We start from the raw sequence: 26,982 nt of genomic DNA on the forward strand, positions 1-26,982 counted from the left end.
TCACGTGCGGATCTTGGGTAGTGATGAGGTAGTGAGGAGCTCTTGGGTAGTGAGGAGGTAGTGAGGAGCTCTTGGGTAGTGAGGAGGTAGTGAGGAGCTCTTGGGTAGTGAGGAGGTAGTGAGGAGCTCTTGGGTAGTGAGGAGGTAGTGAGGAGCTCTTGGGTAGTGAGGAGGTAGTGAGGAGCTCTTGGGTAGTGAGGAGGTAGTGAGGAGCTCTTGGGTAGTGATAAGGTAGTGAGGAGCTCTTGGGTAGTGAGGAGCTCTTGGGTAGTGAGGAGGTAGTGAGGAGCTCTTGGGTAGTGATAAGGTAGTGAGGAGCCCTTGGGTAGTGAGGAGCTCTTGGGTAGTGAGGAGCTCTTGGGTAGTGAGGAACTCTTGGGTAGTGAGCAGCTCTTGGGTAGTGAGGAGGTAGTGAGGAGCTCTTGGGTAGTGAGGAGCTCTTGGGTAGTGATGAGGTAGTGAGGAGCTCTTGGGTAGTGAGGAGCTCTTGGGTAGTGAGGAGCTCTTGGGTAGTGAGCAGCTCTTGGGTAGTGAGGAGGTAGTGAGGAGCTCTTGGGTAGTGAGGAGCTCTTGGGTAGTGAGTAGCTCTTGGGTAGTGAGGAGCTCTTGGGTTGTGATGGGGGAAGTGAGGAGCTCTTGGGTAGTGAGGAGCTCTTGGGTAGTGAGGAGCTCTTGGGTAGTGAGGAGGTAGTGAGGAGCTCTTGGGTAGTGATGAGCTCTTGGGTAGTGAGGAGGTAGTGAGGAGCTCTTGGGTAGTGAGGAGGTAGTGAGCAGCTCTTGGGTAGTGAGGAGCTCTTGGGTAGTGAGGAGCTCTTGGGTAGTGAGGAGGTAGTGAGCAGCTCTTGGGTAGTGAGGAGCTCTTGGGTAGTGAGGAGATAGTGAGGAGCTCTTGGGTAGTGAGGAGGTAGTGAGGAGCTCTTGGGTAGTGAGGAGGTAGTGAGGAGCTCTTGGATAGTGATGAGCTCTTGGGTAGTGAGGAGGTAGTGAGGAGCTCTTGGGTAGTGAGGAGGTAGTGAGCAGCTCTTGGGTAGTGAGGAGCTCTTGGGTAGTGAGGAGCTCTTGGGTAGTGAGAAGGTAGTGAGCAGCTCTTGGGTAGTGAGGAGCTCTTGGGTAGTGAGGAGATAGTGAGGAGCTCTTGGGTAGTGAGGAGGTAGTGAGGAGCTCTTGAGTAGTGAGGAGGTAGTGAGGAGCTCTTGGGTAGTGAGGAGCTCTTGGGTAGTGAGGAGCTCTTGGGTAGTGAGCAGCTCTTGGGTAGTGAGGAGATAGTGAGGAGCTCTTGGGTAGTGAGGAGGTAGTGATGAGCTCTTGGGTAGTGAGGAGCTCTTGGGTAGTGAGGAGCTCTTGGGTAGTGAGGAGCTCTTGGGTAGTGAGCAGCTCTTGGGTAGTGATGAGGTAGTGAGGAGCTCTTGGGTAGTGAGGAGCTCTTGGGTAGTGAGCAGCTCTTGGGTAGTGATGAGGTAGTGAGGAGCTCTTGGGTAGTGAGGAGGTAGTGAGGAGCTCTTGGGTAGTGAGGAGGTAGTGAGGAACTCTTGGGTAGTGAGGAGCTCTTGGGTAGTGAGGAGCTCTTGGGTAGTGAGCAGCTCTTGGGTAGTGAGGAGATAGTGAGGGGCTCTTGGGTAGTGAGGAGGTAGTGAGGAGCTCTTGGGTAGTGAGGAGGTAGTGAGGAGCTCTTGGGTAGTGAGGAGCTCTTGGGTAGTGATGAGGTAGTGAGGAGCTCTTGGGTAGTGAGGAGGTAGTGAGGAGCTCTTGGGTAGTGAGGAGCTCTTGGGTAGTGAGCAGCTCTTGGGTAGTGAGCAGCTCTTGGGTAGTGAGTGGCTCTTCTGTTGAGATGTAGTAGAGCTGGGGAAATAGTGATTAGATATTAGATGATTAGGATTGGGGTTTGTATATTCGGTGAAATATTGATAATTTTCATAATCTTAGCTAATATTTTGAATGCTGAGTGAAAAGCTGGTATTAAGATTATATTTAGCTCTTTATATCAGTTTGTAATATTGATAAAATAGGTATTGCACTTTGGCTTTTTAAATGAGTTTGTATTGTGGTCGGATGGTAGAGCATACGATTGCTAACCCGAAAGTCTCGAGTTCGAATCCGGGGCTCGTGTCTGTAGAATGTCGTTGAGTCCACTCAGCTCTGAAGGGCACCCAACCCACTTTAAGGAAAGTAAAGTCGGCTGGGGATTATACTGACAACACCTTCCGTTTATTGTACAAGGTCACTGAAACAGTTGAACTCTACTTCACCTGCTTCCTGTACCATCAGGGTACTTTGCTTGATGCATTGTTTATGCAGATATCCCCTTTAATGTTATATTTAGAACGAAGAGTAAGTCCAAATAGGATCTGTTTTAGTCGAATCTTTCAAGCGCCTAAAAAAACAACTAAACATAATTATTTACTTTAGCTCCACTATAATAAAATGACAGTCAAGCTGCAAGAAAGTCACGCAGTTTTAAATATGTTACACTTTAAAGACACTCCTCAATAAAGGTTATGAAAAACTTCCGCAAAACACCGGACAATTCAAGAAATTTCGCACATTAATTTCTATTTCCCGGAAAGCGAATTTCTGAACTCTCAAAATGAAGATCCTGCAACTAAAGAGAAAAAAAAAATTCGCTAGATTGACGAGTTGACGGAAGCTGCCATCTTGTTCTGTCTCAAAGGGCAGAGGTTACATTTTTAACCGCTGGAAATGTTAATCTGATTAACAGAAGCAAGTGTTGAGCGTAACAGCACAAGCTGCATGAAAAAAAATTATCATGAGAAATCATTTATACAATAACTCTTGGCGTGCTTCACGTGTCAAATTGTATCAGCAGGCGTTAAAAAAATATGGTGCGGTATATAAACGATATATATATATATATATATATATATATATATATATATATATAATTTTACCCTCACGTAAGCTAATGAAGTAAAACACAGAGAATATATGAATACATTATGAGTAATCAAACGTATTGTGCATGTCATTTTCTTTTAATCGAGAAAAATGTATGAAAGTCAGTTTAGTACATCTACAACTACAGCTATGTTACCTGCTTTAGCTTGTATTTGTCGCATTTCTTGGCATACATACACATACAGCTTAGAATATCTACACTTTTATGACATACATACAGGGTAGTGTCTCACATACTCTAAGTATGCACATATAGACTGGGGGCTACAACACTTCAAGACATACATACATATACATACATTAGGCTCCAATATTTCTGGAGGTAGGTTACACATACATTATCGTGACATTTTATACATACACATATAGAATCATGGCTCCAACACTTCTAGATATACACATACATAATTTCGGCTTAACTACCACTGGGGATATGCATACAGTATCTTCGCTACAACGCATTTAGACATTCACATACAGTAACATTGTTTCAACACTTCTAGACATACAGATGGACATACATACTCGTAGTTCTAGCACATATAGACATACACGTAGAATTTGGTGACTCATTATTAATGTTAAAACCACATACACGCAGTTTATTGATTTAGTTATTATAGTCTGGGGGATGGAGTGGTCTATCGGTAGAGAGCTAGACTGCTAACCCGTAATCTCGAGTTCTAATCCAGATTCAAGTCAGTAGACCGTCCAGTAGTCCACCCAACTCTAGTAGGTACCTAACTCCTGTTAGGGAAATCATAGACGGCTGGGCATAGTGCTGACCAAACTATATCTTCATATACCGTGGTCACAGAAACAGATGAACTCTACTTCACTTGCACCATAAGGGAAACATAACTATGATTGTCGATGAAACGAAGCTTACATCAACGAAGCGAAAGGACGAAGAAGTTCCGGCAGCCTTGACCTCCAAGAACCAAGGTGACCTGGAGTGTACTGTTACACCTTGAAGAAAAAGACAGGAGGAAAACAATGGATCGATTGACCCAGATTTTTTAAAAAGAATTCTATAGACCTGATACACTTTGAATTTTAAGTACCTTTTGCAATTAGGAGCTATTAAATGAATCGATTTTGAGACGTTACATTAATAATTATTCATAGATAGTTCTTTAGGTATAGAAGGGTATGTTTGATGTCCAAAGTCTTTGGAGTAAGCAACGTATTTGGGTTAATTAAAAAAAAATTCTAGTTTTATGTTGTTTTTTAAAATTTGTATTTGTTCTATATTTTGTTATAAATAAAAATCTCGTAAAATTACGGTAAAATACATCTTGATTGTTAAATAATTACCGTAATAGTGATTTTATCATTATGAATAATTTAAGTCGAGTTTTTTTTTTCTGTAAAAGTTCTTCCATATAGATTGCTATTCAAAGATGGTTCTTTAATCAAAGTGGAGCAATGTCATTTTTAAAGTAACTATTGCAACCAAGAATCACATTAGATAGTTGATTTAGTTATTTTTGTCTGCTTTTAAGTTTAACATTACTAACCATAAATATAGAACATGTACAGTAGCGAAGTGTGGTCATACTGGAATGAATTTTAAATTTAAAAAAAAAAAAAAACACCTTATCAAAATTGTTGTCGTTTCGTTTTGTATAGTATCCCTGCACTAAAAATAAAGGTTCCACTTGCAAACCCTGACGGTCTATGGGGCAAGTGAAGTAGAGTTTCGTTGTTTCTGTGACATCGCCATATGAAGAGATAGTGTGGTCAGCACTCTGCCAAGCCGCTTTTATTACCTCTAACGCGAGTTAGGTACCCATTAGAGCTGAGTGGACTCAGGCACGGTCGACTGACTTCAAACCGGATTCGAACTCAAGACTTCCTAGTAGCAGTCTAGCTCTATACACTAGGCCACTCCGTCCCCTATACCTGCACTACCAACCATTCAAAAAGAATGTACGAGTTATAGTAACGAGTGGGCGTGTCACCCTATATCGACGTGCAATAATTTTTTTTCTAAACCTTTCTTTGAAGTGGCGGGTCGGATAAAAAGAAAACGATCGACAATGGTAAACCGCGAGGTCGGCGTTTCTTGCGTTCCATCGTTCCGCATGAGTAACCGCGAGCCGTAGCAGAGCGTGATTTATTGTGTGAGAGGTCTGCAAGAACGATTTGTTGAGAGGGGGGGAAGGTGAGTGAGATCGATGCCCAGGGTTGCTTCGATTTGCATTCAGCGATAACTAATTGGATTTTTTTTTAAAACGAGAGCCATTGTCATACCACCGTCTTATTAGTAAGGAATTACTTCAAGGGATCTCACGTTATTACAAAGGAACTTTGTAGTAGATTTAAGGCTGAGAGCAGTTTAATGATAAAGTATTGGTACATTACTGGCGCTTGCGTGGTCGAGTCAGTTAAACTCATGGTTACTAAACCGATAAGTCTCGGGTTCGAATCCTCGGGTTAAAACAACTGCTGTCTTGTAGTTTTTTCATGGTTGGAGGCTATGGAAGCAAATCCAAAAAGAAAAGCTGGCTGAAATCGGAGTCAATAACCTCAATGGCGCATAACCAGTTGACACGTATCCTTAATTGTGTTGGAGGGGGATTCCTTCCAACACAAAAATTAAGAACGAAGAAGAAGAAGAAGAAGTTACATTACTTAGGCAAACTTTATTCTCTGAGTTAACTTTGGTATTTTTTATTACGAGTCGACCCGCGGCATATCTTAGACGCTATTTAGTTGTTTTATTTTCTACTTTTCAGTAATTCATAATTTGTGAATTCGACATTACCAATGCTGCCACTGAAAATATCTGCTTTAAAACACTATCAGTAGGGCGTTAAGGACGATACTACCCCCACCCTCCTTTCCACCAACCCCTACCCTACACCCCCCCCCCCCCGTGATAGCAACCTCCTCTTAGTTACCTCCCCTAAGTTTAAAATCGTTTCAAACTAAATTATCTGCCCCTAATAGTCCTTACTAAACGATTGTTATGTAAACATTTAGCGTGAACCACAACTCACCTGACCATGTAGGGGTTGGTTGGTAGGGAGCGCGCTTACAGCTCGTTTTCTGGCGTCTCCCAGAAGAGAATTATAGATATAGATAGATTATAGACAGCTTAGACGACACGTTTAGTCTCTCGCTCTATCTGTAGTGAACTGCTTTACAGGTACACATCAGCTATACTTCCGCAACAGCCTAAACATTGAGTATACAAGGGACACAACAACGATATATATAATAACGTAACGATAAGAAACAAGAAATAACGTAACAGTGGTTTCCCATCTTTTCTCGTTCGTGCCCAGGACATATACGGCAGATGAAGCAGAGTTTATCTGTTGTAATGACCTCAGCATACACGGGGATAATGTGGTCGGCACTATGCTCAACCGTTTTTCTTTCCCTAACTTGAGGCAGGTACCTATTAGATCTGGGTGGGCTCAAGAACGTTCTACAGATTCGAGCCCGGGATTCAAACTCGAGACATTCGGGTGAAGAGTCGAGTGCTCTACCTCTCAGTCACGCTTTACATATTAAACCATTTGCTGGAGATTTTATTTTATTTTTCTACAAAACTTCAACTTGACCTGAGTGTTACGGGGCTTAGATATTAAAACCCGATGTAAATTAATGTGCTTGCTAATTAAGTCGTGCAAAAGTTCAGAAAGGGAATGTCCATGACCCCGTTATCTGAGATAGTTCGAGAACATGAATCCACGCTGGAGATAAGTACAAGACCCCCCCCCCCACACACACACCCTCTCCGCCCACACTCCAAAAATGAAAGACCAAATTTATAGTTTCAAATTGCTCTCTAGTTAGTTGCTCTTTTAAAGTTTTTTTTTTTTCCTTTCACTCGATAAATAGACGCGCGGTTTGGTTTGTTTAGTGTAGAAATTTTATTTCTTTAAACCACAAAACAACAAATATATATGTCATTTCTGATGTTTTATGAAGACATTTTATTTCTGTAACCACCAAGCAAAGTGTATATATATATATATATATATATATATATATATATATATATATATATATATATATATATATATATATATATATATATATATATATACATATACATATACATATATACACATATATATATACATATATATATATACATATATATATGCATATATATATATATACATATATATATACTATATATTTTATATGTATGTGGTTTGATATGTTCTATAAGTAGGACGTTATGGTCCAATGGTTGAGACTGTAGCTGCTATCCCGAAAGTCTCAAGCGCCCATCTCGATTTGGACTTGTGACAGTAAATTTTCTCCTGATGGGTACCTAACTCACGTTAGGGAAAGTAAAGGCAGCTGGGCATATTGCTGACCACACCATCGCTTCATATGTAGAGGTCAAGTAACACATACACTCTACTTCACCTGTCCAATGGATCGCTACGTCTATTGAAGAATCGTTTATTTGTTATGTTTTGTATGAAATTTATTTGTTTTTATTCGAACATAAAACTATAAACACATACGTGGTTTGCTATTTTGTGTAGAAATTGTATCCCAATTTTTACCGCAACAAAAAAAAAATTGATTGCTTGAGCCTTAAGGCAGCAAATTTTGTCTTATTAACTGTCAATCACACACCGCGGAGGCTGCCCACTCCAGTTGGAGAGCCCCTGTGGCACATAATTAAAACAAACGATCTCATAATCAATAACTGCAGGACGGCAGCTATGTATGGTCTATGTGTAGGCAGCAGCGTATCTATATACCTAAACGTCAGGGGCGGATTCTCTTTTTGTGTAGTTAGAGTTACAAACTATTGAACGGTGTGGTCGAGTAATAGAGTGTTTAAATGCTAGGCCATAGTTCAGATCTCTGCTCAGATGTAACTGTAGGACATCACTGAGTCCATCTAGTTCTGATACCCAGTGTTTCTTCCAAATTTTTTTTTCTCCGGGGTAGGTGGGGGGCACTTGATATTTTTGGGGGGCTGGGCTAAAATTTCCGGGGTGGGGGGGGGCGGACACTGTTAAAATACATATTCTATTATAAATTCCGTTTCGTTCGGGGGGAGGGGGGTACACTCTCTTGGAGGGGGGGGGGGGGCAAACAGATGCCTTGAAGAAACACTTTGTGTATCGACTTACGTTGGGAAAAGTAAAGACGGCTGGTTATAGTCCCTATCACAACAGACATTCATGTGCCGAGATTAAGAAACATATAAAAGCTCTACTTCATCTGCCCTATCGATCGCTAGGTCTAAATAGGATTCTTTGCGTTATAGTCACAAACTACAGCCGTGATTGCTTCGTTAGCGATTGTCATATGGGACGCCCCTACACTCTATGTTTCGTTCCAAAATGCGTTGTTGTTTTTTTTCTCGGTATTATTATCCCAATAGCTAAACATTACTACGTGTGTCTGTGTGTGTGTGTGTGTGTATGAGAGAGAGAGAGATATATATATTGTGTGAGTGCATCTACTTGTGTGATTATAATATGCAGAGGCGTAGCGACCCTTCCCGGCGCCCGGGGACATATGTCCCCCCACCCCCTCCCCTCGCCACGCCTCTGGTATCGGGTCTACATAGCGACCTATGCAGTAAAATAGTGGATTTTATCCACGTATGATTGTTATACGACTCCTTAAGTTTGATAGAAATAAATCTAGTCACGGTCAAAACAAAAAATAACGTGCATTTCAAAATTTCTAACACAAAGACAATATAGACTCTCAATATCTATATAGACTCTCAATATCAATATAGACTCTCAATATCAATATAGACTCTCAATATCTATATAGACTCTCAATATCTATATAGACCCTCCTTCAACTTTTTGACAACTCTTTGTTGTCATTAAAAAAAATCACAAAAATCAAGATGCAATCTGTAAGCAGAATTTAAAAATGATTATAAATTACTTGCTTCGTCTAACAAAAGTGTCCAATGTCCCCAGCTATCAAATTGGTTTTAAATTTGAAATTCTTTATAAAATATGTGTATAACAATACAAATTGCCATTAAATTTTAGCGGAAAAAAAACTTAGAGCTGAAATATTTCCTGGGGTTATAAAAGAATACTCAGGATATAAAAAAGGCTAGCTTACAAGGAAAACTAAATCTAATATTTAAAAAAAAATCATTTAATAAAAGTAAACGAATCGCACAAGCAAAGAATTCCTCATAATATAGCCTCCACTTTTATCATGCAAGTTATCACCCCTGATAAAATGTTAAAGATGGGTTACTCAGGTCTGATTGAAATTCAAGGTGCATAACTCTTTTTATTTTTTTGTCTTTTTCTTTTTCAAAGATAAAAGCATAACAATCGAAATTTAAGACTGCATACAGCAGATGAAATGCAAATTTTACAAATTGCACTACTACTTTTACTATAGATCTTTCAAGATTTTGTTGTTTTATTTTTATTTTGTTTTATTTTAAAATATATATGCTATTGCTCTGCCAGCTATAGTAAAACATTTCTGAAAAGAGAGAAATAAAATTGATTCAAAATTAATTCACTCGTTGCTTGTTTGATACTGGATGTTCTAACGTTTCCTGAACGTAAATTAGACTGCTATTTGAAAGGAAGAATGTTTGATCTTGAGTGTCTTGTTGTACTCAACATAACATTCCAGCTGTTTATAATAGTTATAATATCAATATTCTCAAACCCCAAATTTATTTCAGCTCTATATAAAAGCCTAAACCCCCTCAACCCACCACGCCGATGAAAAAAAAATCCTTGAATAACCAATAAATTACACATTTGCATTTCGAGGTTTACAACTAAAATTGTAATTAGTTTTGCATTAGATCTAGATCTATATATAAGTAAACTATCTTAAATGAATGAAACTAGGCTACATGTAAGGAAGAAGTATTACTATTTTATATCTGTATCAGTGCTCACAAGCCGATAATGAAAACTGTAATACTAAAGCGAACATGCAAGGCAAACTGACTCTGTAAATTACATGTCTGAAGCAAAAAATAAAAAAAAATATAAAATAAAAAAATAAAAAAATAAGCGTAACTTGATATTGTCGGGTTTAGAGGAGGGGGGGGGGTACTGGTCGACCTTCGTGGGGTGCTCTCAACAACATAACCAACGACGCTGCTTACTTGCGGATCCTTATTTATTGCATACACAGCATTGCTAAGAATAGTACAATTTACAAGTACATAGATAGATAGGTAAATCAAGTACAAATACAAGTACGTGTAGCCTTTCATTAGATCTATGTGTAGAGGGGGTGGAAGCAGGCGTTGTAACTGAAATATTCTGTCTTTACTTGGACTATATTCTGTACCGTTGCCTACCCTTGGCGTTGAAATATCACTTTCTGTTTACATTGCTATTAGGTCTATATATAACTCGTTATTCAATGCCCATGTCAGCAACTGTCATGGCTACCCGCAGGTTGGGGTTTGAATGCCAGGTGACACAGTCGCAGCTACCCAGAGTCCCAGAGGTCACATGACATGGGAAGAAGAGCATACCAATAACATCAACAGTTTCGGTCCCATAGAGGGCGCAACCAAATTAAGGTGTAAATTAAAGTGTAAATCATTTCCCCCTGGCTGGTAACCCACGGTATAAGTAAACACAGAAAGATGGGGAAAAAAACTTCTTTACAATCAGGAACATAAATGAACTGGGTATTCATTTTTTTTTTTAAATTATAAAATCTTTTTTTTTTCATTAAAAATGTTTTACAAAATTTAGGTAAAAAATGTAAACATCATCAAACTTTTTTCTAACTAAAACCCTAAAACGATTTTGGTTATCAGCATCAATGCCTCATTCTACCACACAACCACACATCAATGTCTTTCTCCACCACACAACTACACAACCACACATCATCAATGTCTCTCTCTACCACACAACCACACATCATCAATGTCTCTCTCTACCACACAACCACACATCATCAATGTCTCTCTCTACCACACAATTACACAACCACACAGCATCAATGTCTCTCTCTACCACACAACCACACAACCACACATCATCAATGTCTCTCTCTACCAGCCAACCACACAGCATCAATGTCTCTCTCTACCACTCAACCAGCCAGCCACACAGCATCAATGTCTCTCTCTGCCACAAAACCACACATCAACGTCCCACTCTACACCCCAACCACACACGACGACAGACAATCTTCTCAAGTCTGTCTAGTTAAACAGCTGATTGTATCGGCTGCCATCGCGTAAATAACTCAGTGTATTTACATCCTACTTGACGTAAACAAAAATACCTACCGTGGCCTATAGTGTCCTACTATGTGTGGATTCTATTGTTTTAGAGAAAAATGCTTAGCATTGTGGGACGGCGTGGTCGGGCAGTAGAGCGCTGGACTGCTAATCCGAATGTTTCGAGATCTGGTTTACCATAGACATCACTGAGTAGTTTCATCCAGGCATCTCTTCTGGAGGGCGGAGCTTCCCCCCCCCTCCCCCCGATAATGTCTACCACCCCCCACCCAAAGAAATAGTATCTATATAAAAAAATATATATTTTGACCAGTGTCTGCCCCCCCCCCCGGAAATTTTAGTCCGCCCTCCCCCACCACCCCCGAAAATGTCAAGTCTCCCCACACTTTATGGAGATAAAAGTCTGGAAGAAGCACTAAACTGCGTCCACCCATTTCTGATGGTTACCTAAAGTTAAGAAAGGTAAAACCGGTTAGCCATAGTGCTGACAACACTATCCCTTTATTTGCCGAGGTTAAAGAAACAGGTGAACTCTACTTCAACTGTTCCATGTACGGTTGTGTACGATATGGGTAACTTTCCATATTTACAATCTAATGATGTAAATAAAACATTCGAACAGACAGTAAAATGTTGAACACAGTCGGTTATTTTAATAATATAGTTTAAAATATTGTTACTTAAAATAATTTATTTAAAAAAAAAATTACCATCCCAATTATGCCACAGAAGCAGGCAAAAATCTCGGAATATTGTTCATTCACGTTATTCTTAAAAGTACTTCAAATACTCATTTATCTTATTCTTTATGAGCAACTACCTCTATAGTGTCCGTCAGAAAAACAAGTCTATTTTTTAAATGACAAGAGATGCTTATGACGTATACAAAACATTCTTAACAATGAGTTGTTTTTTTTTCTTTAAATTATAAACAAAGACCTTTGTAGAAAATGCCAAGCCGTGTCTTATTGCGGTATATATTTGAGCCACTAAGGGAACAATCAAGACGAACAAAGAGGCGAACAAAAAGACGCGCACACAGAGAAACAAACAGACAAACAAAGCGACGTATTGAAGAAGCGAACAACCCAGATAAGAACCGAAGACCCTTCAGATAGAAGCCACGGACAAACGACTCGAACCAGACGTATCGTAGACACCCTTGAGTCTTATCAAAACATTATTGTCTGCTGGTCTTTGAGAAGTTCTAGACATGTGATGGAACTCGGCCGTTTGGCAAAAAAAAAAAAAAAAAAAAAAAAAGAAAGATATCGTTATCTTCTGCGTGATATACACATAACATAAGAACAAAGTGGACATCAATGTGTTGTTTGAAAACTAAAATATATTTTTAGCAGAGGGTGCAGTGTTTCTTTCAGAGTTTTTTTTTCTCCGGGTGGAGTAAACGGACTTGAAACTTTCTTGTTGTGAGGGGAGGGGGGGGGGGGGGTTGCGGACACTGGTTAGCTATATATTGTGTATACAATTTATATTTCGTTGGTTTTTTATTGGGATGGGAGAAAAGGGGGGGGGGGGAGTTAGACGTGTTTTGGGGGCAGAGTTTATTACAGGCATCTGTTCGGGGGGCAAAGCCCCCCCCCCCCCGAAATTTTTTTACCGCCCCCCCCCAAACGAAATGAAATTTATATAATTTATATAGAAAATATATAATTTTAACAGTGTCCGCCCCCCCCCCCCCCCCCCCCCGAAAATTTCAAGTGCCCCCCCCCCGGAGAAAAAAGTCTGGAAGAAACACTGTTTGGGGGTGGATACGTTGCCACCGTTACCCCCCACCCATATAGAAATGCATGAAAGAAACACCGAGACGGAGACAATGTGCTGAAACGAAACATAATTTTTTTTTTCAAAATACTTTTTAAAACTCTTTTTTTTTTTCAAAATTTGTAATAAATATGCAAATTAGACGTCACAAAATGCTCTGGACGAGATTATAACTGTAATGAAGTTTTAACTTTTTATTTAAACTCCTCATTTCGCTTTCATTAACATTTCTTTAACATTCAATTCAAGCCGGATCAATCAAATACAAGAAATACAATAAAGCCAATGTTGAAACCCGTGGATAGAGGTTCAAGAAATATATGTCAAGAAAGTATATCGATCTAGATGATCTAATTTAAAGGATTGAACAATCTGTGTCAATTTAGTGTATAAACTCTGATAATTCATGATAAGAAATGAACATTCAATATCAAGTTTGTGGATAAATCTTGATAATTATTCCTCAGAAATCAACAATCTTGATAATGTACGTATACAAAATAAACAATATACGTTAAGCAAGGAAGTAAGTCTCCATGATTTACAAATTGTATATAAGAAATGAGCTATCTATGTCAAGCAAGCAAATAAATTTTGATAATTTAAAAATGAACTATCTACATCAAGCTTTGCTATCGATCTGGATGATCTAGTTGTAAGGAATAAACAATCTATGTCATTAGTGTACACATATTGATAATGTAGTTTTAATGAATGAAGAATCAATTGGCTAATGTAATAAGCAGGTTGTAAATGGCCCGTAGTTTGATAGGTTGATAGTTACTCGTCGATTAACTATTCTTGTTATATTTGCCAGTATTGTAGATCACATTTTTTGACATTAACCGTTACTGTCATGTTGAATGTGATTAATTACACCCACAATAACATTCAAAGTAAAGTAGTAAAGTACCCTTTTCGAAAATTAATTGGTGAAGCTGAAGTAGAGTTGACCTCGGTACAGAAAGGAAAGTGTGGTCAGCACTATACCCAGCAGCTTTGACTTTGCCTATCGTGAGTTGGGTACTCATCAGAGCTGGGTGGACTCAGTTTCGTTCTACTGACTTGAATCCGTGGTTCGAACTTGAGATTTTTGGGTTAGCAGTCGTATGGTCTACGATCCAGCCAACATTCAGTCTACATAAAGAATTAGAAAGAGAAAAAATAAAATACTTAAAAAAAACTTTTTAAAAAACCACGTTTTTCTTGTGGACTAAAAAGTAGAAAATAACTATTTACATACATTTGATGACAAAAAACGTGGGTACGTTCACCATCAAATTTCCCGACCCATCTGCCCGACCCACCTTTTTTGTCATCAAATGTATGTAAATAGTTATTTTCTACTTTTTAGTCCACAAGAAAAACGTGGTTTTTTAAAAAGTTTTTTTTAAGTATTTTATTTTCTCCTTTTTAGTCCGTTGCTACACATGAAAAACGTGGTTTTTAAAAAAGTGTTTATAAATACACGGACTAAAAATCTTGAGCGACCAGGATTCGAACCTGCGTTGTCGCGGCCACAACGCGAAGTACTAACCACTATAAGCTCACGGCCAGCGCGCTCACATCGATTGGGGCCGAAGTAAGTGTGTCAATAGGCCTCCAGTCTTGTCGGTATCTTTAGAAATCATGTCCTCAATTTTATGGTCCTTGGGGCGTAATTAAATTAAGCTAATTACGGTCACTAATTGCTAGTTTTTATGATTGCATCTGAAATTGTTAGGCGAAAGTAGCATGCATGCCAAATTTCAGGTCTCTAGAACAATCAGAAGTGGGCTAATTTTCGATGTCAATTTTAACAACAAACATCCAAACAACCAAACAAACAAACGCGAAGCTGAGTTAAGAAAAACGTTTTAATAAAAAATGAGTAGGTAACTTTAGAATTTCTAAAACAGGTTTACCAACATGCAGACATGTAATTTGTACAGAGGCGTAGCGAGAAGGGTGTGGACCGCACCGGGTGACACCATTTAAGGGGGGGGGGGGTGACACCAAGGCAAAAAATAGTAAAATATATAGAGAAAAACTTGAGAGGGGGGTGCAAATCGAAAGTTTAGCGGGGGGGGGGGGGGAGGTATATCAAAAGTTCGAGGGGGGAGGGGGGTGCAAATCGAAAAGTTTGAGTGGAGGGGTGCAAAACGAAAATTGAAAGTTTGTCCCCTGGAAAAGTCGAAACGCCTCTGGAGGGGAGGGGTATGACACTATTAAGTGCCGCACCCGGTTACACCCGACCTAGCTACGCCACTGAATTTGAATACATCATCAAATAATAATGCAATGGAATACATTTAAATAAGGATAGGTGCGATTTCGGTTGGATAAAATAAATTCTAATACATTTCAAAGGATAAAAAATGCTTAATAAATTTTAAATATATTAATTAAAAAGAAACTCGAATTATATTAACAGAAGAAATCAAGATAAACAACATTAGAATAGATAAATTAACGATAGGTAAAATTATCATAGTTTAAATTCAACAAAATATTGAAAGAAAAAAAATGTTTTTTAATGAGTGTGGGTCGGTAGGTACACTAATAATTTAAAATTAGTTGTAACGTGTCTATGTACAAAGGCTAGTACACTTGTCCTTATCTAAGCTTCTTCTTGTATTCTACATCACCATGGTAAGATACTGATTTCAACACATACTTAGACGCATGTTTAAACGCGTATATTCAATATGATAATATAATTAAAACAAAATTCCGTATAGTTAACAAACACTTATAATTACAAACTCATTGATATAAAGCAAATATAAATTAGCTATATTTTTTAAACATTTACAAACATAACCTTCATAATCAGCATGATCTTTTCCCGTGCGTGCCCAAGACACATACGGCAGATAAAGCAGAGTTCATCTGTTTCATAGACCTCGGCATATGAGGAATAGCGTGGTCAGCACTATGCCCAGCCGCCTTTGTTTCCCTAACGTGAGTTAGGTACCCATCAGAGCTGAGTGTAGTAAAAGGACATTCTTCTTACTTGAACCCGGATTCGAACTCAAGACTTTCGGGTTAACACACTAGCTCGTAACACAAACATTAAAATTCGGTATATTTGTAAACAGTTATGGTCACAACTTTACTAAAGTAAAAAAAATAATAATTCAGCACTATGTGAAAAAAAAAATAACGATCACAACCTTACAGCCAGTAATTTGCATATCGATTACAGTAATGTCGAAATTTCACGAGGTTGAAACAGGTTAAAATGGCCTCACTCTGACGCGCGGTCCGACCTAGATCGGGAAGGGGGGGGGGGGGGGGGGTCGATACGTCCCGTAACTAGCACAGTAGCCCAGACAATTTAAGTACCCAGCCATCGACTGCGTGAATGGCGACACTTGAGATAATGGCGGGTACCAAAACAGGGCTGTTGTCGTCGGGGCGAAAGTTAAAGGGGTTCTGGCACCGACAGCGGTCTGAGGAATCCGATTAGTAGAGCGGTGTTGCTTTTATATTCGTGTGATCAAACACAGCTAGAGGTTGGATTAGTATAGGGGGTGTGTAGTAGGGTGTTAGATTAAAGATTATTATTTTTTTCGAATTGTTTTTAGTGATGTACATATTTTTTTCAATACTAGAAAGATGTTATTTACAAGTAACAATGTTACTTTTATATTCGTGTGATCAAATACAGCTAGAAGTTGGATTAGTATAGGGGGTGTGTAGTGTGGTGTTAGATTAAAGATTATCTTTTAAATTCCAGATTTGTTTTCCAAGTAATGTACATGTTTTTTTTTCAATATTAAAAAGATGTTATTTACAAGTAACAATGTTACTTTTATATCCGAGTGATCAAATACAGCTAGAAGTTTGATTAGTATAGGGGGTGTGTAGTAGGGTGTTAGATTAAGATTTTTGTTTTCGAATTGTGTTTTTAGTGATGTAGGCCTATATGTTTTCTTCAATACTAGAAAAATGTTATTTACAATTAACGGCGTTGCTTTTATATTCGTGTGATCAAACACATCTAGAAGTTGGATTAGTATAGGGGATGTGTAGTAGGGTGGTTGATTAAAGATTAAATATCTTTTTTTTAATAATTTTTTAGTGATGTACATGTTTTTTCAATAGAAGAAAAATGTTATTTACAAGTAAAGGCGTTGCTTTTATATTCGTGTGATCAAACATAGCTAGAGGTTGGATTAGTTTAGGGGATGTGTAGTATGGTGTTAGATTAAAGATTATCTTTTTTTTCGAATTGTGTTTTTAGTGATGTGCATGTTTTTTCAATAGTAGAAAAATGTTATAAATACAAATAGAAGTTTCATTAGCATTGGAAAGTGTAGTATGGTGTTAGATTATAAAGATTAAATATCTTTTTTTCAAATTGTTTTTCTAGTGATGTACATTTATTTTCAATACTAGAACGATGTTATTTACAATTTCTTTCAAAAATGGTTCATTGCGAAATTAAAATTTAAAAATTCCGAAATTAAAATTATCACCGTAGAAATACTTTGTTGCAGTAAGCTTTTAGATTAAAGATTAATTTTTTTTTCTCGTTGTGTACGTTTATTTTCAATACTAGAAAGTTTGTATTTACCAATTTTTTAATTTCCGAAATTAATATTTTCCAAAATACTTTGTTAAAGGAAGCTTTTTCAACAGAAATAACCGAAATGAAAATTTCTAGGATTAGCAGAATATTGTATTGGATACAAATACAAACTATCCACCATAGATATTTTCGACCATTAATTTAAAAAACTTTCACAGTAAACATATCGTTTACAGAAAGCTTTTACAAAAGTATTACAAAAAAATGTTCATAACAGAAATCGCAGAATATTGTAGATGTATTTGCCACACATATAAACTATCCAAAATAGAACTTTCCTTTAAAAAAACAGCTATAGAGTGTGTCTAATTCAGGCCGACGTAACTTAAAGCCATTGAATATTTGATTTGATGAGCTACACAACCCAACTATAATCTCAGACACTCTAATTAAAACTTAACACTTCCAATAATATACTACATATTTAATTGAAACATAACACTGTTCATATTTAACCAACACCTCCTATTTAATTAAAACTTAACACTACACATACTTAACTAATACCACCTATTTAATTAAAACAAAGCACTACATATACTTAACCAACACCCCATATTTAATTAAAACTTGGCACTACGCATACTTAATCAATACCTCCTAATTAATTAAAACTAAGCACTGCACATACTTAACCAATACCACCTATTTAATTAAAACTTAGCACTCCAGCGCACTCAATCAACACTACCAATTTAATTAAAACTAAACAATGCCACATCATTAACCAATTATCATCAACCTTTTTCCGTTCAAGTTAGCAGTCTAGCTCTCTACCGCTAGGCCACGCCGTTACATACCTAACCAATACCAACTATTTAATTAAAAATCAACATTGCAACACCATTAACCTATCATCATAAACTTTTTAATTAAAACCTAAAAACTGCAACACATTTTACCATCACCACTTGTTTAACACATTTCAACCGACATCATCTAATAAATATGATAACAAATTTTACTTCTATTGATCAATAGATAAATGTTACCTAGTCGTTTTATTTGGAGTCGACGTGGCCGATCGGAAGAGCGTTTAACTGCTGACCCAAAAGTCCCGAGTTCGGACACCAGGGAAGAAGAGACTAGTTCTCTTGATTCAAAACTTTATCAGAGAATCTCCATTCTCAGGCAACTGCTGCCTTGTAGATTGTTCTTGAGTGTTGTGCTTTGCTTGATGTATCATAAAACTGCGCTATGTTTAATGCTATCTCACAAATCACTACATTGTGTTATCATACAAAAAATATATTCAATTAATACAATATTTGATTAGTTGTACACAAAAATTAAAAAAAAAATATTTTGTTTTTCGTCACAACAAGTTTATGTAGAATTTCTTCACTACACTGTGTTATCATACAAAAAATATATTCAATTAATACAATATTTGATTAGTTGTACACAAAAATTAAAAAAAAAATATTTTGTTTTTCGTCACAACAAGTTTATGTAGAATTTCTTCACTACATTGTGTTATCCTACAAAAAATGTATTCAATTATTACAATATTTGATTATCTGTACACAAAAATTAAAAAAAAAATTTGTTTTTCGTCACAACAAGTTTATGTAGAATTTCTTCACTACACTGTGTTATCATACAAAAAATATATTCAATTAATACAATATTTGATTAGTTGTACACAAAAATTAAAAAAAAAATATTTTGTTTTTCGTCACAACAAGTTTATGTAGAATTTCTTCCTTTTCTTGCACTTTTGAACATAAAATAAATAAAAAAAATTCAACCAATTTAAGCGTGTCAGAAAATGCATTCGTATAGTGAGTAATGTGATTATAAGCACACTAAACCATTAAACACACAGTTTACAACATTTTAAAATATGTTTGCGTGGGCGTAATCCTTTCTTTAAAAAATTGTTCATGCTAAATATATAACCATTTGAGTTTTTTCCTCATAAATCAAATCTCGGTTTTTTTTTTAAATATTTTTTCCCCTCCCCGCTGAAGAGTTTTTGCTACAGTACGTTCAGCCGTGTCCAGTTAAATAATTATTTCCCCTTGTCGGCCATTTTTCGTCTAAAAAAATTGAGTACAATTTTTGAAAACTTGTGTGGAAAACGAATCAAGGAGAAGTTAATTAGTCCCAAAGAAACTGTGTGCAGAGCGTAATGGGAGAACAACTGTCAAATACTTGTATGACGATTTTCCGGGGGTCGGAACTTCAATAGGAACTGGAGTAGACGAAAAGACGTCAGGTGCACGTTGGTTGTTTTAATTGAATGAGGTCGGCAGGTGAAGTAGAGTTGTGTAATGTTTGTGTAGCAAATTAGTGGTGAAGTTGTTTCATCATCTGGGTCTTGTGATTGGTTAGAAGTTTGATTGGGGGTGTATAAAATATGGGTTATGGTGTGTTAGTGTTTGATTAGAGGTGTACAGGATATGTGGGGTGTTTTGTGGGATGGATTGTTTAATTTGTTGTTGGTTTATAGGTTGGGTTGTTTTCGAAGTTTTTATAAGTTAGGTAGTGTGAGGGTTGTTGTTATTGTATAGGTTGTGTTGTTTTGTGGGTTGTTGTTGTATAGGGTGGTTCAATTAGAGGGTTGTTGTTTTATAGGTTAGGTTGATTTGATGGTTGTTGTTTTATAGGTTGTGTAGATTTTAGGGTTGTACTAAGTTAGTATGGTTGTTCTAGTGGTTGTGTTAAAAATGTTGGGTGGTTTTTTTTAGGGCTGGACAAAATATAAGGCCTGGTTGTTTTTTTTATATAGTAAAAAATATATAGCGTTGTTATTGCGTGATAGTGAAAATGTGTTATAAGGTTGCACAAAATGTATTTAACAACACATTGACTTCCGGATATCATTTTTATTAAATAGTCTCTGAGATGTGTACAAGTTTGTACATTTTTTTGGGATAGTGTATTAAAACCAGCTTTAAATGTGTACGCAAAAGTATGACAGTCTCTTGAACAATTAGGAACGTACACTTTGAAAGACAGTACGCATCAGCATGTAGAATTGTTGCACTTAGGTATGGCAGTACACTTTGAATATCTACAGTAGGTGTACTTAGGTATAGCAGTTAACCTTATATGTCTACAATATATGTACCTATATCTTGTAGTACACCTGAAATATCTACAATAGCTTTACACAGGTATGGCAGTACAACAAAAATATCTACAATAGGTGTACATAGATGTGGGTGTATGCCTGAAATAGCACCAGTAGATGTACGTAGTACACCTGAAATATCAACAATAGGTGTACTTATCTGTGCCAGTACACCTGAACCTACTTGAACATTCTGCACACATGCGTAGCAACGCACCTGCATGCATCTTGTTATATCTGATAACATGATTTTTTGGTCTAAAAATAGGTTTCAGATTAAAGAATATACGTTGCTTGCGATTAATCAGCCTGCATTCTGACCTGAATTGCAGGTCACTATAACATAGGTCAACTTGTCAGATTTCTCATTGACAAGTTGTCCTTTTCCCTTGTCAAACTGACCGAATTAAAATGACGCGAAGACAATTCTATTGGCAAAAAAATCAATACTGCTCTCGGTGTCTTCATGTCGCTGTGAACTTTCAAAAGACAAAAGAGTTCAAGGAGAAGATAACTCAAGATGAAATGTAGTACATGGAGCGTCTGAGTTGTGTTGTAGTTTTATTATGGAAGTCGACTATCTGGGCTGTGCTTGAGTCTGTCTAGCTCTAATAAGTACCTGGCAGGACTCTGTAAGGTGCCCCTGAGTCCACCTAGCGCTATTAGGTACCTTTCTGCAGTAATTATCCCATTAAAATTCCTATAAATAAAAACTTTAAATACGTTTAATTTTCTACTTATAACTTTTATTAATTTTAACTCTACATCCCCAGATGTTATGGTTTTTTTAAAGAAGTAAAAGAGTAAAACGATTGGAGTTGTGCTACTTTAGATAAAAATCGATATCTTAACAATCTAACTATTCTCCAAAACAAAGCATGTTAGATGATAAAATTAAAATACAAATACTGTAAAATTGCTAATAGTATTAAGATCATTTTATTTCCAGGATTTGAGTCCATTGCCTCCCCACTCCCCCCCCCCCCTTCATCTTTAACAGGTCCCTTACTCAAATATATTTAATGTCAGCTAGGTAGATACATAACTGACCACACAACGAGTTCACATTTCAGGGTTAAAGAAAGCGATAAACTCTACTTCATCTGCTTTTTTTTAAACCACCCAATCCCAAATGGTAACTTTGATGAAACTATTCCGGGAACGATACAATAGACTGAACGCATTCTCCCCGTTGTGTTTCAAGCCTGCTAGCCACAAGCGATTAACTACATTGATTCTCTCCTGACTGGCGGTGGGGGTATTCGTGTTTTACTGTCGCACTCCCTGACTTAATTGTCTTTCAGCAGACGTGGCAAGCTAATTATTGACGAGCCGCCTGACGTGGAGGTGGAACACACGTGAAATTAAACAACAGTTCCTTGATGGTGTGTAATTAATTCTACGTGGGGTGATTAGTTCGGGTGGTTGGTTTCAGCGATAAAGGTGTTGTAGGTTAATTGATTGGATGGTTTGTTGAGCAGGAGGGTTGTGAGTTGTTGAAATGTTTAGTAGGCAAGTTGTTTAGATGTTGAAATATTTAGTAGACAAGTTAATGAAATGTTTAGTAGGCAAGTTGTTTTGATGATGACATGTTTAGTAGGCAAGTTGACGAAATGTTCAGTAGACAAGTTGATGAAATGTTTAGTAGGCAAGTTGATGAAATGTTTAGTAGGCAAGTTGTTTAGATGATAAAATGTTTACCCTTTTCTAGAAGATTCTACTTCAATGCCTGCCTAGTGACATTGGTTAGCTGCCTGTGCAGTGTGTGACCTACCCAACCCCATCTTCGTATCCCAATTTTTCATCACTTGCAGATATTAAAACCAAGAAGCTGTCACATTAGCTTTAAAATAGTTATGGCTAGCAAACTATTAAACTTTAAATGTGTAATGAAAGTGTTAACCTTTATTGAATGATGCATACTATATTTCTACGACTTCCAACATTACACAAAGCTAAACATTTAAGATGAAATTTTGTTGTGTTGTTTTGTAATCTCATCCTATGACAGTAGTAAATTCATTATACGTGACTAAATTTACTTACTTACTTAATCCTCATCACTCCCTGTGGAGTATAGGGCAGCAACAAATCTCTGCTATTCCACTCTGTCTTGGGAGACCACTTTAATTCATTCCAGGTCTTGCCAGCAGCCTGCACTTCTTCTTCCATCACTCTTCTCTATCCAAAAAAAAAAATTACTGTAACTCTACTACACCTGCTTTTTACTTCACTGACTATACCTACTTTATCTATCCTAACATCTACGTCACTGCCATATTGATCCTCATGTCATTAAACCATGCTCATACACATAGTTTATCTAGATAAGTTTCTACTTCATCAATTCTTTAAAGAAAATAAACCGGGAGTGATCTCCCCTAAACTTTCTCGAATATTCTTATATAAAACAACAGGGGATGGTAACTGGGGATATAGTTATGATTTTTAATCCATTTTAAATACTTAAACTTTTAAAAATAGAATAGAATCTCATAAAAAAAACATGGCGCACCAAGCAAACGCCGAATAAAAACGCGTATAATAGTGCGCAATATTATTAGTACTTTAAAAATTTACATTAGTTTTTTGAGAAATCGGAAGTAGCGTAAATTACTACTTCCAGTCAACGGAAATTACTCAAAATTTAACAGAAGGTAGAGAATTAGATCTTTTACTTACATGTGAAATTTCATTTATCTATCTGAAATAGTACTCAAGTTATAGGCTTTTGAAAAATTCAAAGTAGGAAAAGTACCACTTCCGGTTATCGGAAATCGCTCAAAAGTTGATACGGATCTACGATTTTGATAAAATACTTATATATGAAATTTCATCAACCTAGCTGTAACGGTACTCAAGTTATCGTGTTTACACACGGACAGACAGACAGACACACACACACACACAGACATACGGACAAGATTGCAAAATTATGTTTTTCCGTATCAGTGAGGTGTAAAACGTCGAGATTTGTAAAAATCTCGATTTTTTTTTTTGCACGATTACAATACTTTCTCTATACTACGTATATACGAGAAAGTAAAAAAATAGATGAAAACTTGGGTTTATTTTAACTAAGCTTTTCATCAAATAACATAATAAGATCTAATTCCTTAAGATTCTTCTAATGTAAATAAACATCTATTTTCCCTAGAGCTATTCTGATCTGAGATATTATTCGGTGAAAAAAATAAATCATGATTAACTACAAATTACATCAACGCATTGAAAGAGATGTAATTCTATGATTACATTCTGCACTAATTTTCTTCCGCGTAATTACCAAACCCATTTTCTCATAGTTACTAGCGACAAAAATAACATTGATTTCAAAACAACGCAAGGGAGATCATTACGCCTGTCTCGGCTTCAGGGACCGTAATCCACGCTAACCCCGGAAAATCGAAATGATTCCTCTTTACAGGCCGAATTCGGTTTTACTGAAATTTTGCAATAAAAAGGTATTAATTATCTAGATAATTAAAATATTTTGAGTTGGAATTTTCCTTTTTATGTTTAAAAATTTAAAAATTACAACATAATTACATTTTAAAACGGAAATGTTGCAATAGTTAGCTACATTTTATTCCCCTTTATTATAGTAATCTACTTGGATTTTTATGGTTTAGTTAATTGTATCTTTCAATCTAGAAGATGGTAATGGAAATACTTGCCGTGAAGTGCTGAAACATTGCAAACATTGCTGTATTTTTTTAAAATATATATTTAACATTCTCTCTCTCTCTCTCTCTCTCTCTCTCTATCTATCTATCTATCTCTCTATTTATACTCATACGTATTTCTATCTCTTTCTCTCTAGAAATTTATCTCTGTTTCTTTGTCCCCATATCTCTTTGTCTACTCACTCTCTTTCTCTCTTCCCTCACCCCCCCCCCCCCATACACACACACCCTATCTCATTTTCTCCCTTCCGGATGTATACTTACATAACCAACTCGAACAAGGCTCTAAAACTTCGCACACGTCAACAGGAAATAGAATTCAACTTTCTGGCATCCGATTGGCCAGGAACTGTATATGTGTCTCCCCCCCCCTGCCCCCCTCCCCTCCACCAGTACGTTTTTCTTTATTCCAGCCATGCAATATACCACCTGGTACAAATATAGGGTTGGGGGGGGGGGAATTTCGTCAAATGACGACCAACGGTCTACAGAATTCATGACCAGTGTTTCTTCAAAACTTTTATTTTTTATTTTTCCGGGGGGGGGGGGGGGCTTTTGAAATTTTCGGGGGGGGGGGGGAGGGGGGGGGGGGTGCGGTCAACATTTTCGGGGGCGGACACTAATGAATGTGTATGTTTACTATATAAAATACATCTCGTTCGGGGAGGGGGGGCGGTAGACTTTCTTCGGGGGGGGGGGGGCTATAGCACCCTCCCGAAGAGATGCCTGGAAGATACTCTGTTCATGACCTGGTCTCAAGTTAACAAGAAAGTGTTTAACACCAATACACCGCCACTCAACATAAACTTCACCAAATAAATTACTAATAAAACGTGATCGTGTCTCCACCGTGTGTCAGTGACGCCAACAGCATCGTACAACCGTTTGATGCAGATTTAGCGCAGCCGCAGAGGTTGCAGAAGTGCAGGGCTAATTGTGAGTGACAGGGCGACGAGGTGTAACAGGCAGGTTACCTGTGTTTGACTGTTTGCAAACAAGACGCGTGTCCCTGCCGTGTGGCTTGTGGCGTACCTGCTGACTCGGCACAGGAGGTATTTTGACGTCATCATATGACGTCATCGTCATTTTTTTTTTTAATTCTTTAAAAAAAAATTTCTTTCATTTTTTTTAATTTTTTTTTTATTATTTACATTTTTAATTGAAAATAACAATAATTCGTTGTTAAAAACAAGGGAAAATAAATCTTATTTAGCACAATAGGATGGAGTGGTCTAGCGGTAGAGAGCCGTAAGTCTCGAGTTCGAATCCGGGTTCAAGTCAGTAGACCGTCCCTTAGTCCCCCCAACTCTGATGGGTACCTAACTCACGTTAAGGAAAGTAAAGGCGGCTGGGCATAGTGCTGACCACACTATCGCTTCATATGCCGAGGTCACAGAAACAAGTGAACTCTACTTCACTTGCCCCATAGACCGTCAGGTTTGAAAGGGAACTTTACTACTTTTACTAGCACAAATGGGACGCTGTGGTCTAGAAGTAGAGCGCTAGACTGCTTACCCCAATTATCCGAGTTCGAATCCAGGTTCAAATCAGCTGAACGTCCCTCAGTCCACCCAGCTTTGATGGGTTCATAGCTCGCGTTAGGTAAAGTAGAGGTGGCTGGTATAGTGCTGACCACACTATCCCTTCATAAGTTTAGGTCACAGAAACTGGTGAACTCCTCTTGACTTGTCCCATGGACAGTCAAGTCACGAAAGGGAACCTCACTTTATTTGCTACTTAATCGTTACACTTCAGTCAGCTATAGATTGAACATAGGATCTGTTTGGTTTGTGGGTTTTTTTTCGTTGGATTTTATTTTATTTTTTTTGGATTTGCACCACCCCCCCCCCCCCCCAAACTTTTCATTTGCACTCCCCCCCCCCCTCAAACTTTCGATTTGCACCCCCCCCCTCGAACTTTGCATTTGCACCCCCACTCAAACTTTCAATTTGGCGCCCCCCCCCCTAAGCTCGGCGCTCGGGGACATATGTTCCCCCCGCCCCCCTTCCCATGACCCCACCCCTCACCCAGATCCAGAGGCATAGCGCGGGTGGGGGGGGGGGGTCATGGGAAGGAAATCGTTAAAATTAAAGGGGGGGGGGAGAGATTCGGTCATTGATGCGTATCCAGAGGGGTACACTGTTTGGATTTGTCGAATGTGTGTAAGTTTAATACGTGTTGGGAGGGGGGGGGGGACGTTTGGAGACATCCAAGAACTTGAGTCCCTTGGGTGATCCACCTGTTTGGTGGGCATTGCCATTCTAATGCGTAGATTGATTGATTTTTTAAAATTATTTTACTTTTATTTTGAAAAAATTTTTTATTTATAAAACAAGTACACAAACATCAATATTAACATCATTTTAAACATTAACCGAAACATAGATTTTACAATTGTTCATATATCATAGCTAAAGTGTTGTTTGTTTTAACTAAATTTGCAATGCTGATTAATTGATTGATAAACTATGATTTTTTTAGCTTTATATATATAATTAAATAATGTACAATGTATTTACAATCTATTGTCAATATAATGCATGTTTTGTCAACTCTGTGCTGATGTTGGTGGCATACTGTTGAGTGATGAAAGAGCAAGATCCAGCCATTTCTGTTCTTGTTCCCGTAGACTTTCATTGCTCTGACCATTGTCTTGTTCAGGTTCTGGTCGTGCTGTTATAGGTACCTGAATATCCTCCTTGGGCAACTGGTCAGCACACCATTTCTCTTCTATCATATCCAT

General features: G+C 37.6%; 1 protein-coding gene across 1 annotated transcript; it reads right to left on the bottom strand.

Annotated features, from left to right (window-relative positions):
- Window positions 1–26,982, bottom strand: LOC131944585 (DNA-directed RNA polymerase II subunit RPB1-like). The gene is made up of 3 exons (XM_059305271.1): window positions 26,817–26,982; window positions 3,803–3,882; window positions 1–1,839 (listed from the first exon to the last, which is right to left on the bottom strand). Exons 1-3 carry the CDS (start codon window positions 26,980–26,982, stop codon window positions 1–3), a joined length of 2,085 nt encoding a protein of 694 aa, XP_059161254.1.

Source organism: Physella acuta, unplaced genomic scaffold (genome assembly GCF_028476545.2).
Source record: "Physella acuta isolate Inbredline_101_S28 unplaced genomic scaffold, ASM2847654v3 ptg000498l, whole genome shotgun sequence".
In the NCBI taxonomy this organism is placed as follows: domain Eukaryota; kingdom Metazoa; phylum Mollusca; class Gastropoda; family Physidae; genus Physella; species Physella acuta.

What these genes read in the sequence shown, in the direction of transcription:
- LOC131944585 (XM_059305271.1), bottom strand. Translation starts at nt 26,982, where the DNA reads ATGGATATGATAGAAGAGAAATGGTGTGCTGACCAGTTGCCCAAGGAG. An exon ending in TGCTCTTTCATCACTCAACA is followed by an intron (nt 3,883 to 26,816) that starts GTATGCCACCAA and finishes TTTTTCTTCAAG; the next exon opens with GTGTAACAGTACACTCCAGG. An exon ending in CGTCCTTTCGCTTCGTTGAT is followed by an intron (nt 1,840 to 3,802) that starts GTAAGCTTCGTT and finishes CTATTTCCCCAG; the next exon opens with CTCTACTACATCTCAACAGA.